General features: G+C 32.3%; 3 protein-coding genes across 5 annotated transcripts; 1 reads left to right on the top strand and 2 right to left on the bottom strand.

Moving 5' to 3' along the window:
• On the top strand, window positions 13–280 carry LOC105158988 (AT-hook motif nuclear-localized protein 17-like; the record flags this gene model as incomplete). The annotated part of the gene is given in 1 exon segment (XM_020692850.1): window positions 13–280. A coding segment is annotated over 1 exon segment (95 nt), but the record flags the coding sequence as incomplete, so codon positions are not given.
• Window positions 3897–11756, bottom strand: LOC105158986 (ubiquitin carboxyl-terminal hydrolase 16). 3 transcript variants are annotated; one of them, XM_020692572.1, is made up of 12 exons: window positions 11051–11756; window positions 9360–9838; window positions 8500–9275; window positions 8325–8413; window positions 7468–7553; window positions 7162–7324; window positions 6934–7057; window positions 6687–6844; window positions 6166–6250; window positions 5874–6086; window positions 4769–4830; window positions 3897–4685 (listed from the first exon to the last, which is right to left on the bottom strand). In XM_020692572.1, the coding sequence occupies exons 1-12, from the start codon at window positions 11383–11385 to the stop codon at window positions 4238–4240; spliced, it is 3018 nt and encodes a 1005-aa protein (XP_020548231.1). In that variant the 5' UTR covers window positions 11386–11756; the 3' UTR covers window positions 3897–4237. The 3 variants fall into 3 exon arrangements, with proteins under 3 accessions (XP_020548231.1, XP_020548230.1, XP_011074221.1); XM_020692571.1 differs by having other exon boundaries at window positions 8500–9838; window positions 11051–11496; window positions 11588–11756; XM_011075919.2 differs by having other exon boundaries at window positions 8500–9838; window positions 11051–11493; window positions 11588–11756.
• Window positions 14059–18179, bottom strand: LOC105158985 (pectin acetylesterase 11). Its single transcript, XM_011075917.2, has 13 exons — window positions 18121–18179; window positions 17168–17310; window positions 16879–16961; window positions 16252–16381; window positions 16005–16075; window positions 15663–15749; window positions 15443–15567; window positions 15269–15329; window positions 15116–15169; window positions 14915–14992; window positions 14640–14733; window positions 14423–14559; window positions 14059–14251 (listed from the first exon to the last, which is right to left on the bottom strand). The coding sequence occupies exons 2-13, from the start codon at window positions 17307–17309 to the stop codon at window positions 14150–14152; spliced, it is 1164 nt and encodes a 387-aa protein (XP_011074219.1). The 5' UTR covers window position 17310; window positions 18121–18179; the 3' UTR covers window positions 14059–14149.

Here is an 18213-nt window from a genome sequence, read left to right as displayed (position 1 = left end):
CGCATCCTTTTCCCGGCGCAGATAGCGGCGGTGCTCATATTTACAGCTACCAGCCTCCCGATGTTATCTGGGCACCAACCGCCAGGCAGCCGCCGCCGCCTTACTGATCCAATTCTGACGTATACTCAAAAATTTCCGGCACGGTGCTGTGATGATGAAGTAGTGCACGTTGGAGGAGATTTGTCACTGTGTTTACACTGCTTTACACATAGTATGTTTTGTTCGTGGTGTTATTGGATTAATTTAATTTAATTTTTCCTACAATTCTAAATTCCCATAATTCTTTTCTTATTTTTATATTATTTGTTTTAAATCTTAGTTTATGTTGTAGTATTTTATTTACTTAGAATATGATAGCTTAATTTAATATGCTCATAAGATCTTAGCAAATAATTAAATATTTAGTTTTTATAGAGTTCTTATTAAATTAAAATTAATTATATGTCGAGTTTACTATATTTATTATATAGTAAAAATTTTAAAGAGAATAATAAAGAAATTGGGTATGTCACGTCCTCCAAGGTATTAAATCTAATTATACAATTCATTTGTAAAATTACATGCACACCCATGGTCGTGATTTATCGTAAAGGGTGTGCTTGTAAAATTTTATTTTTAAATGAGAGATATTAAATCTAAGGTAATTATACTAACTTTCTGAAATTAAATTAAATTAAATTATACAAATATTCTTTCTATTTTGTTAAATTACAGTTTCACCTCCTGAGGGTGTAAGTGTAATAATTTTTCTTTGTAGATTGAATTTTTTATCTTGAATCATGTTGCATTTGTTATTCAAATTAATATATACACATTAAGTATAAATATATTATATTATTTATTTTATAACAGGTAGAAATCTATAATAACAATTCTCCATGCCCAAAGCACAATTTCTATTATCCTAGTATTTTTTACAATCTCAAGTTTTTTATTCTCATGACCTATTTGACTTACATTATTTGATTTAATGCACAATTTTTTTTAAAAAGAATAATTTTGTTTATTATATAATAAAAAGTGTATTTAATATAAGATCGACTAAGCTTTAATTTCTGGAAAAAAAAAGAGTAAATTATAATAAGTTTTTATGAAATTTATTGTAATTATACATTTTGTTATTATTTTTAATATAAGATCGACTAAGCTTTAATTTCTGGAAAAAAAAAGAGTAAATTATAATAAGTTTTTATGAAATTTATTGTAATTATACATTTTGTTATTATTTAAAAATAAAAATCATTCTTGAAAATAATGATTGTTTAGTAAGTACCTCACTGATGCGATACGGTGGAGTGTTTATTAGATTTTTATTAATTTAAAAATAACATTTATATTTTTTTATAAAATAAATAAATATGTATAATTATAATAATTTTAAATGTTTATTTTGTTTTAAATTGGTGAGTAGTTGAGGGTGATAAATAATCGAGTGCTGCGGGTGTGCGCTGCCTTATCTGCAACTGTTTGGTGCAGAGAAGTAAATAGTGAGATCTGAGGGTGGCAATAGGTAGGATGAAAAGTGGGATAAGAGGTGTGCAGTGGAGAACGTGGCTGGGGATTAATGCACCAGCAGCAGCAGCAGCCATCATAATGGATGGATGGATGGATGGGACGGGTCTGATCTGATCTGACGTGCTCGCTACCCGATGTATTATCTTTCACTCACCACTTTCTCACCTTATCTCTCCTCTTGTTTTTATTTGGATTCCATTTTTTTTTTAATTTCAGATTTTGTAGTAATTTTTTGTTTTATGAAATAATTATACTATTATTTAATGTAATTAAGTATTAATATAATTTAATAATTTATATTTAATACTCTGACATTTATTTTTATTTAAAAATTTATTAAATTTATCAACATTAATTTAGATTCACCAATTTAATCTAAAAATTATTACTATTAATAATAAATAAATAAAATTTTATATTTACTCTGAAATGATTTATTACTAACTTATTACGGATCAAACAAATTATTTTACTAATGCTCGCACCTTAATGCTTGTGATAAAATACATTCTCACTCTTACAAGGGCAGTTTGATTAGAAAAAAAAATTATATGATTTACAACAAGTTAGTAATAAGACAGTCACGAGCATAAATAGATTTCATTAACATAAACAAACATTCAAGGTGTTAGAAAATCATATAAAGCCTACGTGTAATTATATTAAAGTTCAAACAAGACAAGTGTAATTATATTTTATTTTATTTAAATACCAAATATATTCAATTCATTTTGTGGTGAACAATTAAAATGTCTTTATTGACGATAAATTATAATTTTACTTATTTTTTAAAATTTTTTATAAACTAAGTGATTCTTTTATAATATTTGCATACCACTTCGTCTAATTTATTTATTTATTATTATTATTTTTACAAAAAAAAATGATAAATTAATAAAGTTGAAAGTTTTAAACCCTCGTTCAAAAATAGCATAATCTTATCGAATATCATAAAATATTTATAATTTTTAAATAATAAAAAAAATATTAAATTTTAAGAAAGTCGGTTAGATTTATAAAAAAAATAATGAAATAAAAGGGTAATGATTTGGTGAGACGAGGGAGGGTGGTGCGAAGCTTGACCCTTAGTTGCCTGTCCACTCCTATCGATCGCTCTCATCCCACAACACAACTTGTACTTTGCTTTGTCTCAGTGGGACCCACTTTTGGTTGTTTTTTTCCATTTATTAGAATGATGACTACGATGAATAGATATTACACTGCCTCTCTAAACTTCAACATACTTGTAAATACATTTCAAAAATTATAAATATATTTTTTATTTTTTATTTTGTTTAACGACGAGTTTATTCTATTAATTTTTTAAAAAAGTTTATCTAATTTTTAAGACATAGACTAAATACTCTTTTATATTATAAATTTTTTTATATTATTTTAAAATTTAAAAAAGATCAACCGTAAGGCTGTAGTAATAATTTTCACCTTATCGTCTAGAAATTATAGAATTAATTTTTATTCGAGAGAATATTTATAATTTTTTCATACAATAAAAAATATAATATTTGTAATTATATCAAATTTTAAGAATGAAACAATAATTTATCCTTCATATTATTATGGTGCATTTACAATTAAGGATTTATATTTAATATATGTATATAATAATTGGATAAAAAAAATGTATTTGTTTTTTAATTTTATAATGTAATTGGATAAGAAGAGAGGAATTTTGGGGATTCGGTGTGGGGCCCAAGAAGGAAAAGAACAAGACACGACCCTCTTATCCCAATAACTCTTACCCCAACAACTTGTACTTGTAATTGTAGTTGTAGTAGTTTTTCCTTATGGAATTAAAATCCGAACATAACATTTCAAAGCATGGAATAAAAATAGGAGCAATATTTAAAAAGTATAAGTTGAGAAGATTGGAGATGGACTAAACTGTTGTAATTTGAGTGATGCGGCCATGGAGTTGGAGTTGGGCGATAAGGATTGCTACCCCGTCGGCAAACGGAATCTTCCAAGTAGTTTGCTGATTAGGTGGATGAAAGTTTTGGGTTGAGTTTTCGATAAAAATCAAGAATCATTTTCACTAGAGTCCATTTCCAAGATGACTTTCTGATTGCGATAATCAATTATAATCTAACAACCTGTTGTTCGACTTCAAAACCCATTCATATAATATTCAAGTGAGAAAATCCGAAATTCACAGTATCAAATCAATCATATTACTGCACTTGTCATATAATTTATTATTTTTCTTAAATTGCACTAAAGATCTCTCGCTGTGAAATTAGCTTGATTGGTCAAATCTGATGTAGGGTGAGATGTTCCCATCAGAGACTGTACCTTATGCACCTGATAAACATAACAAACTAAGAATAGACCAACACTTTGCAATAAATCCATTGAGACAAAAATGATATGAACAATATTATATATATATGTATATATAAGCTGTATGTATGTGTGTATAAAGGGGATGAGAGTCACAAAATGAGGGCTCATTTTCAGCCTGAGGAGCAATGCAATACATACAAATCAGGGAATTTCCTCCATGCCACCAACCCCTCAAACTCATTATTCCCCACTCAGTAAACAACTAACACATGTTCTTAAATATACACTTTTCAGCTTCGTTGCGAGAGCTATATTGTTTCCTAATCTATTGGAGCCATATCGTCTACAACTACTGCTATATCAGCTAACTCTCTGCACTCCTTATTTAAGCTGTTGCTGCACAAAAAAGAATCTATCCCTTTTATATGATGATAGAACAAGAGCTACCTGTCTCCGCATCTGAAGAGTATCGGTCCAAATCGCCAAGCGGTGAGTGCCTCGAATGCAGGGTGAATGGTGAGGATGACGGTGATGGTGTGTTATTCCAAAAATTCCCTGTTTCACCTAGTATTTGATCGAACGAGTCGTTTGTGCTTGAAGATTCCGAACGACTGCTCTCTGTGCTGTGAGATGCAACCTCAGAGAAGAAAGAGGAAGTAGACTCACTTGAAGAGCTCGAAATATCATCTTCTGATTTTGATCTAGTGGGATGATGACTCTGGTGAGAGCGATGGTTGCACGGTTTCGTACGCACTGAAACATCCCATTCCGCTGCATGAGATTTAAATTTAAGAGATGGGGTTTTGGCTTTTCTGGTATCACGAGGAATGATCGAACTTCTTATCAGTCTTGGCGCACGTGGGGAGCACCTGATTAGGGATTTGATGAATTTTAGGATAAAAATGGTGAAATGAAAGACAATGCGGAAGAGTATATTTGTGAAACAACGTACCTTGCATAGAAAAGCATATATGCCTCTTGCGACAAAACATTTTCAAGGTCCACTGCTCGCACCTACACAATGATAAAGGACAGATAAAAGACTATGAGACCCAATGATTAAGTGTCTTGAAGCTCATTGTCCAAGAACAATTAAGATAAAGCAGAAAAGATCAACCCCGCTATTTCCCAATAGGACAACTTTTACTAGTTTGACATGCTGGAAACCGAATTATTTTCAATCCATCTGATTCAAAATGAAGAGAAACATCCTACACCACAAACTGACGTACAGAGTTTTGTGCCTTTGGGACCATATCAATACAGGTTCTGTCGCTCCCACATGGCAATTTTCCGCTCTACAGTTTTCAGTGAAGGATTATATCTGGCAATCACTATGCTTAGTCACCAGTCCATCTCTGGCCACTCTCTTCATCGTATAGATAAGAATTCTAGTGATACGATTTACTACGCATAACAGGAAGTGGTTGGTTCTGTACATCATTTGCCAAATGTAGCATGAAATAGAAATGCATGAAACAATTAACCAGCAGTGCTGCGAAGCACAGATGTCAAGAGGGTCGCAGGTCTACAAAATCACTGAACCAAAAATTTTAGTTCTCTTTCTATCTGAATTTTACTTTGTCTTTTCTTCTCTTTACAGTGGTGTGTGTGTGTGTGTGTAAGGGTTCAGGGTTTGAGAGACAGCATCGTTCTACGTTGGATGCTGAAACTCTAAGAGTTCCTCCAGCACAACAGAAATCGCATAAGAGACAGGCCATCAAGACTGTGACATTCTTGGTAAAGCAAATATACGTCCAGTATAACAAACTGGCTGAACTCAGCCTTCAGAGGAAAATCATATGAAGTAACCAAATAATATACGCTGGTAACAGCTGGTTCCCAATATCTCTGGTCCACTTTGACGTGGATCAGAGGATTCAAGATTCAGTCCCCAAAAGTAACAGTTAAAAGTCGGACATTTCACATCATTGCTTAAAATGAAAGGCAGGTATGAAAAAATATTCATTTTAGGAAATGGAATCTTATTTTAGGATGTCTGGAGAGCAAATATGAGCAGTAATGAAAGATGTAGGAAGCAAGTGGTAAGAACATACCATACTGTCATCAGCTTTGAACCACCTTCCCTCATTATTCTTTATGTAACACACGTAATGACCAGAAACTGCTGAATTCATAACATCCAAGTGAACCACTATTCCGTAAAGCTGATAAATCGGGCATTTGTCACTTGTTCCACTCATGTACGGAGCCAAATTCAGAACCTCTGGAAATTTGACTGCCTTGTTCAGCTTCCCAAATGTGCCCAACTGGGAAGGTGGTAATGTAAGAAACTAACATTGACACAAAAATGACAAAATGAAATACACATTTACCAAAAGTCATTACCTGAAATCTCTTAAGAGCGATTGTGAGGACATTAGGAGCCTCTGATACTCTTAGCTTCTTTTCAGCCTGCTCATATGAGTTACATCTACAAGATAATACAATGCAGCTCAGTATCACATGTCTATCAGCTAAGTCGGAGAAAGAATAGTGTTTAAAATTCTTGGGGTTTAAACTAAGTTTGTCCTTGTAACAGCAACAGAAAGGAAAATTATGAACATGCCGTAAGATGTAAGGGTATACCCATACTCATAACATGAATTACTTTGATAGATATCATGATTATACTACTATAGATCACTCTTTTGGAAGATTCAGCAAGCCGAAAAAATCTTGAACACAAACCCACAGTAGGAACAATAATTTGAAGTAGCTAGGCACTTCTTCAAAGCATGAATTTGATGTGAACATATTAGTGAAACTAGAAAGGATAAAGATGCTTACAACCCATGGAGTAAAATCAACAGAAAGCAGACACACTCACAGATTTAGAACATAGAAGTATATGTAACTGAAGAACAAACCTTCTGCAGTGGTACTTATTTTCACCATCTAACATCTCAGAGCGAGTGAATAAACTTAAGGAATCTTCCAGAGTTTCTATCTCTCCTCCTATCTCAACAGTGAGATCCATTATTCTTTCATGCTGCTTGAATGTGCCCCCACACCCCATGCACTCTATCTGCATTAGAATTATATCACTAAGAAAAACTATTTAATAAAGTAAAGCTCTCCATCTCCAGAATATCAAATAGATTTCCTCCGAATAACCTTTGACTGGAGGTAGCCCCCAAATGTAAGCCCCAAGAGAGTTGTTTCTTCATCCAAAGAGCCGCCGGCCACATGAACTCCAGCTTCCTTCAAGCAAACAAATTGCATGGCGTCGATTGCACATCTGTACATTTAGTATATATTCACATGATCTTTAACACGACGACCCATGGAGACTCGAAACATGCATTCATTTAAGCAGATTCAAGAAGGTTGATGCCAACTCACCTAAGAAATTCATGAGCATCTTCTTGCTTACCACTACCCATATGACTTCCTATATGCTGCATGTGAGACATTATCCGTGATGGTGACACAGGAAACTTGCCTTCCTTGGCCTTCTTAACTAGCATTTCAAACTCACAGGTGAAGCACCATTCTTTCTTTTGACCTGATGTTTAAGAAAGAGATAGAGAGAAAAAGGGAATTAATAACATGCAGAGAACTCCAAAGAATAACAGTTGTAATTTGAAAAGATAACACAGGCATGAATTTCACATTATTATTAGAGCAAAGGAAAAATAGATCGCTTACATGCTTTTTCATGAAATCCTTGGAGAAAGTATGCTGTGAGGGGTGGAGTAAATGTCAAACACTGAAGAATAGCATTTGCGTAACAGCTGCAGGAGATTTGGACAAAAGAAAAAATCCCATGGTATTAACAAATTAAAATTCTAACAGTACTGGCAACAAATGCAGTTAAGAGACCATTAAATATGTAACATATTCCAAGACCCCTAGAATGGAAATAGAGACAACTTTATGTGAACACCAAGTAAGAGGTCAAAGTTATGACGTTTTATCGACCTACTATAAAAGTAGAATATATGTTGCAAAATTACAAATAGTAAGTGATACCAATAGAAACTTGTGCTTTCGGTCCATCATTCATGGCTCTTGGCCCATGAAATCAGTGTAAGTTGGATAAAATAACTTCACTTACATAATTTCAAATTCAAAGCGATACAGTAATTAATGACGTGGCCCACAAGCAACAGCATTCCTAGGTTCAAGTTCATATTTTACAAAATAGCATATTGGCTTCCAACAATCTTAGCATGATGTTCCCCAAGCTCATATACCACAGAAAGTGGCCCACTCTAGTTCATATATATAGGTTTAGACAAAGTGGCTCATCATTTAATGCTACACAAACTCAATCTGTTAATATTTTTGGGTAGCAAATTTTAACATAGGAAATTGATAAAAGAATGCAGCCCTTGAAACGAAGGATAAAAAGTTGTAAAAATGTAGAAGCATGACTACAAAGTCAGCCCTTAGGCCATAGATTATACCATGCAAAGCCCAGAACTTCAAAAGAAATTAATTAAATAGATCAAAAGTAGGTTCACATTCAATTTGCCAACCAGAAAAGCTTGGCAGAGTTTTACCTATTACCACAATTTATGAGTCCAGATGGGCATAATTCTCTCTCTTTCCAAGTGTAAAGCTTCACAAAAAGTTCATATGGAAATAAACCCTGTAAAACATGACCAAGTTAGCAGTTCTGACTTCTCATAGTATATGGGGAAGTGGGTAAAATTACAAAATAAGGTTCAGGCACACCTCATATCTTGTAATCCCATTTTCAGCACCTAAAGTACCATGCCTAGTAAAGTTAGAAGCTCTGAACTGGTCCATGACTCTCCTCGCTGATGGATCAGTTCCACTTTTAGCACACGGCAGATGGCCACTGCTGTCCAAGGAACAAGCACCATCCCTGTGAGCACATTCACTTTCGATGGACTTCACATTCAGAACAGCAGGCTTCCTGATGCAGGTGCTAGAAGACAAATGAGCATCAGAAGATCTGAGTCTCACAGAATCATTTTGTTGACATTTCTTGGCATCTAAAACACCATTTGTCAAATCAGTTTCATGGTCCAACTGTTTACAAGCCGAAGATTGCAAGCTACTAATGTTGATAGCATGTTTGCTTGGTACATGCTCCTCAGATATGTGTGCCTGGCAGGCATCAGAGGAGGAAAGTTGAGCTTCTTCCTTAGCGCTACATTCAGAATTGCCACTCAAAGATAGAGGTCCACTGAACTTCAAACCCTCTTCACACACTTCTGATAATGTTGATGCCTCGGGCACTGATGTAACTGGGCAAGTATCATCTTCCCTGACTCTGTTCATATCAGCACCCAACACTTTGACATGGACATTAATTTCACCTGAAGATGGAGTAGATGAGGAGCCAGAATTTGACATGTTAACTTCACCAAATTTGTCAAGTCCATCGGTCTTGGATCTAATGGGTTCAAGTGTTCCACCCCAAAAATCAGAGGAGGATGTAGACATTTCAGGAAGTGAATGTTGAGAACCAGCAGCAGTGCGCCCTGATGAAGTTGACAATTCAGACTTCTCATCTGTTTGAATATCACCAGAATTGAGCTGATTTGAGAAACTAGAAGCATCCATACCATATTTAGGATTTGTCATCCTAGGTTGTTGTGATAAGAATGGACTCATTGATTCCACATTAGTAAATGTACTCTGCCCCTCCGATCTATTACTATCGTTTAAGTTGCTATCTGAAGCAACAGACATGTCAGTTGAACTGGTGGATGAATAACATTCATCAGGAAGTGAGTTAACCAAAGCCTTCCCATTGATATCAGTTCTTTTCCAAACTTGAGTAGTTTCCTTTTCAGACTCATTATTCTTACTAGGTAAATTAAGAATGGGACTTGAAAATGTTTGTTCTCCAGAAGATGATTCAACTGATTCAGTAGTACGTGTTCCTTCAATCTCAATATAATTTTGACTGCTCTGAATCCCATCTTGCTTAAACTCCTTAGAATAAGAATGGACTCCTTTGTCAATGTTCTGATAAGTGGTAAATGAGTGGCATTCTTCCTTGTGACCTTGTAGCCAATGTATTGTTTGACATTTTCTGGAGCTGCAACATTTTGAGATGTGAATAAGAAGCAACATCTGAATATCATGCACCCACTTTCTCAAATAGAAAGCCAACTACTGTTTCAACCCCTACAATTTTCATGTTTGCAGCCAGCTCCAAGCCAACAAATTACAAAAGCAGCCCACTGAATCATCATCCAATATTCACTGCTAAAGGCCTTCGCTCATCCTCATAGAGTAAGGGGGCAAAAAGAAAAGGCCAATGTAATATAATGTTATCAAACTATAGATCCTATTGATAACTCACATTCTCCTGCAATCAGCAATTCATTTCCATATGCAAACATATAACGTTATCAAACTATAGATTGTATTGATAGCTCACATTCTCCTGCAATCAGCAATTCATTTCATAGTCATGACTAAAATTGTGTCATCTTATTTCTCCTAAACATCTCATTAACCAAACATCTCTGTCAGTAATTCTCCTATTTCATTTATAGGACATCATCACAAAGGAAGCACAAATTTCCTTGAATTTCTTTTTCTAAGACTGCCTTCTCATTAAATCTATGGTTTGGCACCACTAGCTCGCAACTAAAACAGCGTAAAGATACAGCTAAACTTTCTTTCTTATCTCTTGTTTAAAACTTTGTGTCGAGTCAAAATGGAACCCTAGAAAAGGTTTCCATCTTAAACACGATTATGTAGATTACGCCTTAATGAAGCAAGTATAAGTTTGAACTTTGAACTAGCGCCAAAGAATCCTTAATGCCTCCTTGCCACTTTTGCTCTTATATTACATGGATTGATAAGATAGAGCTAGTGCTTTATATAAGCAAACAGAAAGAAAGGAAAGGAATAAGCTGATGGTCGAAAATATTAACTTGTCGATAACAGTCTTCTTTCTCTCTAAATAATTAACTAGTTGATAACATTTCTTCTTTCTCTCTTTTATATATGGTCAAATTCTATGATAGACCCTCATTCAACTCATTGCTGCAAAACACAAGCCGACCTAACTTAGTTTATATGCCATTACCCTAACCTCGGACGCCTTGGTGAGCGCCGTACTTGGTGACAATTTCCCAAATTTACTATCACTGAGATTGCCAAAATTTAACAAACATGTCTCCACAATCAAACTCACATGTACCCAATCCAAAATGACAATCAAGGAAAACAAACATATGCAACCATTAAAGCGAAAGATCAAAAAAATTTCTAAGAAAAGGATGATCACTCTTCATACCAGTAACGAACAGCTTTACACTGCTTGCAACGCGTTGTGGTTGGACTAAAACACACCTCACACTGGTGCTGGGGCGGCGATCGTCCGGGAGACCGTCCCAACCCGACTACAAGTTCATCCGCCAACGGCTCAGCCGCCAGAACAGGACCATAGCTGCTGTACCCCGCGGCTGCCTCAAGCTCTATCCTATCTGACTCCTCCCTCGCCAAGGCCATGCGCCTCCTGATCTCCGCATTTCGTGCAACCCAACGCCGCCATTTCCAGCGGGCCAAGAACCACCCCACCACCACCACCACCAAACTACACAAGAATCGTAGATCCCCCACCAAAAGCATTTATATCAACAAAAGCAGTGGAGTAATCAGCATCCAAGAAACCCAATTCTCCAAAATTCATAAATTACTTCCCCATGAACTCCAGCAACGATCATCAGCTTTTAATCACTGCTGCGAAAAACCCATCATCAGATTACTCAAGTAAATTTCCAATTAACGCCACAAACTGTATACAAAATCACTGTATCTGAGAATTATGCACCTTGCCCACAAAGACACCTAGAAAAAAACAAAGATTCTTTGTTCTGACCCAAGAATTTCTGAGATCGAGATTTCAGCAGAGCTCTTCGCGTACAGAAAGAGAAAAGAAGAGAAACGATTCTACGTGAAATTTTTTACAGTGACTCTGCACTGCTCTTAATCCAACAATTCTCTCGTCTTTTTCTCAGTATTTTATAATATAATAATTTATAACAAACAAAGAAATACTAATTTTAATTCCTTGCCCAAAAGCAAAGAAACCTTAATTATACCATTTCACATGCATGTACAAAAATAAATATTGTTTTTATAAATTACATACATATATTTCCTAGAAAAAATTAAATATTGTGCTTAATACAATTATATTTTATGGAGATTTTAATAATATTTTCTTTCTTTTTCTCTCAGTATTTTGAACTTGGGAAGGGCACCAACTTTTTTCAGGTTGAAAAAATGTGGGAGAGTGGAAAGTTATATGATAAATATAAAAATAATAATAAATAAGATTAATTACACTTATATTTTCTCTAAAAATATAAATTATACTTTTACACCTGAATCCTTTTTGTTAGGGTTTTGACGAAAAATATTTATATTAATTACAAAATTGCATAAATTCCTAATTTTACCCCAAATTTATCATTTTCATGTAATAATTTTATTTTTGTGAAGGAAAAAATGTAATGATATTAACCTCATTTATATATATACTTTATATTTATTCATTTATAAGTACAAAAATATACATGAGAATATTAAATGAGGGGCAAAATTAAAAATTTATATATATATATATATATTTTTTGCTTGCATCATCATTTTTTGTCCAAACCCTAATGAAAGGAGTCGGGTGAAAATAAAATATTTTTAGAGGGGTGTAGGTGAATCTCAAAACTTCTTTAGAGAAACATGTAATTTAGCATTTTCAGAGGGATATAAGTGTAGTTAGCCCTAATAAATATTTAAAAATAAAGAATATTACATTTACATCCTCTAACCTATGGTCTATTTTACACAAATCCACCAATTTCTTTTGAAATATGTATATATCCACCAGAAACATCACTTCTTTTACATAAATCATCCATATTCTTTAAAAAACTACACTGTCACCCTCCCACAAACATCAACGTAATTACATAAATTATCTATATTTTTTGATTGTCAAGTGTAGTTTCTAAATAATAAAAAAGTAAGAATGATTTGTGAAATAGATCATACATCAAGGAGTGTAAATATAACTGTCCAAAAAATAAAATAGCGTACCAAAATAGGCGAGACACCAAAAAATCAATCGTCCCTTATAAATTTACTAGCAATTTGAACCGCACCTCATATGTGTGTAAATTCTATAATAATATCTAAAATAAATATTCATTATTTAATATATAGTATAGATACAAAATAATAAGTTCATGTTAAATACGAATATGGTGAACAAAAAAAAAAAGCATAAAAATTAAAAAGAAATAACTATTAAAAAATAATGAGAGAGTATGAAGTTAGACGAACAAATAAATTAATTAAATTAAATATTAAAAAAATAGACAGAGAAAATAAGAAACACCAAAAAGGTATTACTATGAATATAGCATTTATATAGGTCAAAAGCCTATTATTCGGATTATATATTTATGTAATTTAATAAGAAAAAATAATAAATTAGATATTATTTAATGGATTGTCACGCGTTGGACGTATAGAACGGGTTTAGACCTATTCAAACCTATTTCACTATTATATTTTCTTTTTAATTTAATTTTTTTTAATGATCGATCTTCTTTCTTTTTTTCATTTTCACTCGTTATTGAAATTAATTTAGAACTACGGCCTGCTTACACAAATCATCCATATTTTTTTGAATATTTATATATATACCTATAAAAATATATCAACATCATTTATATAAACTACCCATATTTTTAGAAAAATTACATATATACTCATCAAAAACTCCAACATTATTACACAAATTATCAATTCTTTTTAGACGTTAATGGTGGTTTCTGCAATCATAATTATTACACAAATTATCAATTCTTTTTAGACGTTAATGGTGGTTTCTGTAATTATACAAAAAATATGAGTAATTTGTATAGACAGATCATAAGTCATGAAAGGGTGGAAAATATAACCATCCCAATTAATTTTGTATTTTCAATATTTGGTAGATAAATGTTTATTAATTAAAATATCCTTACTTATACTTATTTTTTCTTTAATTAATTAATTATGTCAATTATTTTTAATTTATTTAAATTCAAAATTTAATCTATTTTATCAATTTGATCAGTTATTCACTTCATTTTTTGTTCTATTTAATTTAATCAAATAAATATAATAAAAATTTAAATTAACGCATTGAGCGTGTTTTGTTCGCCAGTATAGAATAAAGCATGGCCTTTTGTATATATGGTTATCGTTACAATGGACAAGCTTATATAATAAACTTGTATGTAACAAAATTCATTGAGGTGAAAAATTCACCAATTATTCTATTCAGTGATTTTTCATTTGTTAATACAGGAAGAATACATTTTGCATTTGCATGTCCAATGTTTTATGAAAGAAAAGCGCAATTTCGTGGCAGCTCGTTCTGGGTATCTATTTCTTGGAAAGAACTCCGGTCGAAGTACCAATCACTAATGGCTTCTGCAACTGTCTGTAAATTGAAATGATATTAGAATAATAAAATAAAGATAACTTAAAAATTTAAAGAAAGCATAATTTTAATGTAATAAATGAATAAAAATAATTAATTTAAGACATCCATGTGCGCTCCTTACTGTTATTATTATTATTATTGTTGTTGTTATTAAATAGGATATCTTACTTTATTCCCCAATTTTGGCGATTTATCCCACCCTTCTCTTTCGTGCAAGTGACCATGACGGTAGCAAGAGTGAACGAAAATTCCTGTCGATGAAGATTTAACTCCTTGCAATTCCTTTATGAAAGTCGCACGGTAATCTGAATTTTTCAAAGCATAAAGAGTTAATAATAGCATTTTTAAGAATGGAAATAAAAATATAGCAATTAAAATTCAATACCCTTCATGATCTGTAATTGCGTCGGCGTGCAAACTTTTAGATTATCAACGCAAATTTTCCAAGTGGGATCATCCGAAAAGTAGTGTTCTTTTAACTGAAACAAATTGATAAGAAAGTAAAACATTAAAAAGTACGTACTTATAATAAATCTACCAACTGCAAAGTAATAAATCATTTGCAAACTTGAAAACAACATAGAAGTAATTTTGCTATAAGTAAATAAACATTTATTCTGTCTTATTTCTATATTTTTATTAGAGTTTAAGCGTACGTACCTGATAATAATCGAAAGCTGATTCGAGGAAAAAGATTGGCGTCTTGATATCTTTGATTATGTTTTCAGGAAAAAGACACTGAAATGTATTTTGTACACAAAATATGCATATGGTTAATTAGTATTCCAACATATTTTGCGATAATTTTATAATAAATATAAGATATATTATATATATATATATATAAAGAGCTTCTCTTACCAAACTCGCGTTCATTTTCGATGTGCATGATGCCGGCAAAAACTTGTTTGATCTCTGCAGCAAATGCCTCAGTTGTGTAAGAGAAAATTAAGTCATGAAAGAACATATATGTAAATAAACTTACAAATATGTGAAGTTTAGATATTTACATACATGATATGCAATCAAATCAGCAAAGTATTCTTCTCTCTTCTTAGCTCCATAAAGATTTTTCCTATGACAAATGTAGGCACATAAATATTAGATTGAATTGTGTATATATGGATATATATATGTATATATATTTTAAAAAAATAAAGAAAAATTAAGTTTTATTCGATGTCTTACGCATGGATGAAGAAACCAGAATCAGAAATGCACTTTACTCTACTAGCTTTAGGTATGAGTTTACGGAAGCCGTCGCAGTGCAAGATGGCTCCCCATGCACCGGCTGAGCCGCCCGATAGTATGGCCTGTGAAGTTTATTAATTTTGTTAGTATTTGAGAAATTGATGAATAATAAATTGAATGCATACGCAAATTAAATAGTCGTTAAATTGCATTCTACATTTTTGGCGTTCTTCATTCCTTGAGCTAACATATCTTCCATCACAACATCGAAAATCTTCGCACCCCTACGAGTAGGGTAGGTGTTCTGGGAGAAATCAAAAGTAAAATTAGGTAAATATTACTATTCAATAAAATCTCTATTGGTCTGTCTGTGGATGATAAAGATTTGAACTGCACTGTTGCTACCAGCTGTAACATTTGACTTGTCGGCAGACGTTATGTCTACCAATTATTATTTGAGAGTGAAGTCACGGGGCATTAGCAGACTGTATTATTTTTCTCGTGGCAGAGTTTTGCAGTAACAATCATTAATCTATCCATAACATCTTACAAGACTTACTTCTTCGACGTCTCCGGTATACGATGAGCCATCACAGTATCCGACATAAACCCTATTCCAATTATAGAAATCTGGAAATCAAAAGCAACTGAACAATTAGCCAATTTGATTATTCAATAATATCGTAAATTTGTACCCACATAAATTGTAAATCATTGAATTAACATATGATCATAGTACATATGATTTAACAACTAATGACTGATGTGGACACAAACTCACACGAAAAACATCAGAAAAACCCTACTTGGATTAATGGTGTGATTTGAACTCAAAATGTCCTTGAAATAGTGACGCTTTTCTTTAAGTTTGGTGCTCCCAGTACTCATATTTGTTCTGTCCAGACAACCCTTATTTGAAGCACACCAACCACCACCCTAAAGTCCACATCCTCAAATTAATGCATATTATTACAAGAAAATATAGTAAAATAGAAAAAGGAATGATAAAGATGAACAACATAATTATTTTCTAAAAATTTAAAAATATCATTTTATTATTAAAAAAATAAGGAAAATTGAGAAACTTATGTCGAATCTCACCTATTTTTGGTATGTTATTTTATTTTTTAATATTTAATTTGATTTTATTTATCTAATATATAATTTCTCACGATTCCACTTTTGTGAAGTTTTCTGCGTAGGAAAAGTTAGACTCCTTTCAGAGTTCAAATTACTTTAGAGAAAAGGAAAGAAATATTGCTGAAAATCTCCAAGTACAATTTTGCTAGTCACATACTCGAATTTGTATTTTAAGTTTTTTTTTTCTTTAATGATAATGTGCATTTAATTTACAGAAGTAATACTTATTTTCTACACGTGTATCGTGTGTATCTTTATTGCTGGTATAGATATATATATATATGAAAACTAACCTCTAGAAAGATCACCCAATTATCAATTCCGTCTCCAAATCCCTTTCTGAAGTAGTAAGCTGGTGGACTTCCATCCAAGCAAACTGGAATAAGATAACAACAAAAAATACAAATTTTAGTCCTGTGATATAAGGGAGTCCTGTACGAATTTATTTTCACAATTTAGTCTCGTAACTTTAAAATATTGAAAATTTTAATTCTTTTCTAATTAATTTAATAAAAAAATTATATTTAATTTATACATGACTCAAATAAATTGCAAGTTAAATTTTCAGAAATTAAATGGCACCTGCTCCCTTTGAAATTGCACTTGGAAGGAATGTGATGGTAGTCCAGTCCGAGCCATGGACTTGAGTAGCCATCACAATTAGGATACAAATTAGAGGCCTAATTATCCAGTGATCAGCCATGGTCTGAATGTGGTTTTCCATTCTATGTACAAAAATAAAAATAGAAAATATTCATCAGGTCTATGCAAAAATCGAAAAAGAACAAAGACTATACGCAACATGGCTGGGAAATAGCATTTTTTGTTTAATATTAGAGACACCATACTTCTGTCCCATTAATTATAAGATTCTTATTAATTAATAATCTCATAAGCATATGACCGTTAACGTGCTTCCCACGTGGCCTTTTCCATCAATATACTCACCAAATATGATGAAAGGACTAAAAACAACCTCATGCTTGTTACACAACATTTTTCGTGAAAATATTAATGGAGTCTGACGAAATGACTATAAGTAATGGGGCGAAAATTATACTTATTTTAAGTACGGGACTAAAAATATAATTTTTCTGGTAATATGGACAAAAAGAATATATGGTAGACAGAAGCATTGGAGTTTGCTAAATCATGTGGAAATTTAAAGTACAATTGTATATAAATAATAGTGTGTGCGTGTGGCATACTTAAATGTGTGTGTAGAATAATTTTTCAGTGTTATTTTAAGGATAAAAATAGATAGGTCAATAGAAAAGGTGAAAATATGCGAAGTGGGATGCGAAAAAAAAAAAAAAGAAAGAAAAATTATAATTGAAGACAGAAAAAATAATTTATCAGAGAATTACGATAAAAAAAAGTATGAAAAAACTACCAAAAGATAGTTTTATTAGATAAAAAAAATATCGATTTGATACTCGTCAATTATATAAAATATATAATAAAAGAAATAAAAGAGAAAACTAATTGAATTTTCGAATAAGAATGCTAGAACTTTCTAGATCATAATAAATTACCTTTTGGACCACGTATGATCACTGTCTGAAAGAATAAATTTGTTATATTTATGGTCTGATTTTTGTTCTCATTTTTGTTGCTTATATAGTAGA

Source organism: Sesamum indicum, linkage group LG3, assembly GCF_000512975.1.
Source record: "Sesamum indicum cultivar Zhongzhi No. 13 linkage group LG3, S_indicum_v1.0, whole genome shotgun sequence".
In the NCBI taxonomy this organism is placed as follows: domain Eukaryota; kingdom Viridiplantae; phylum Streptophyta; class Magnoliopsida; order Lamiales; family Pedaliaceae; genus Sesamum; species Sesamum indicum.
This window is presented reverse-complemented; position numbering and strand designations above follow the sequence as displayed.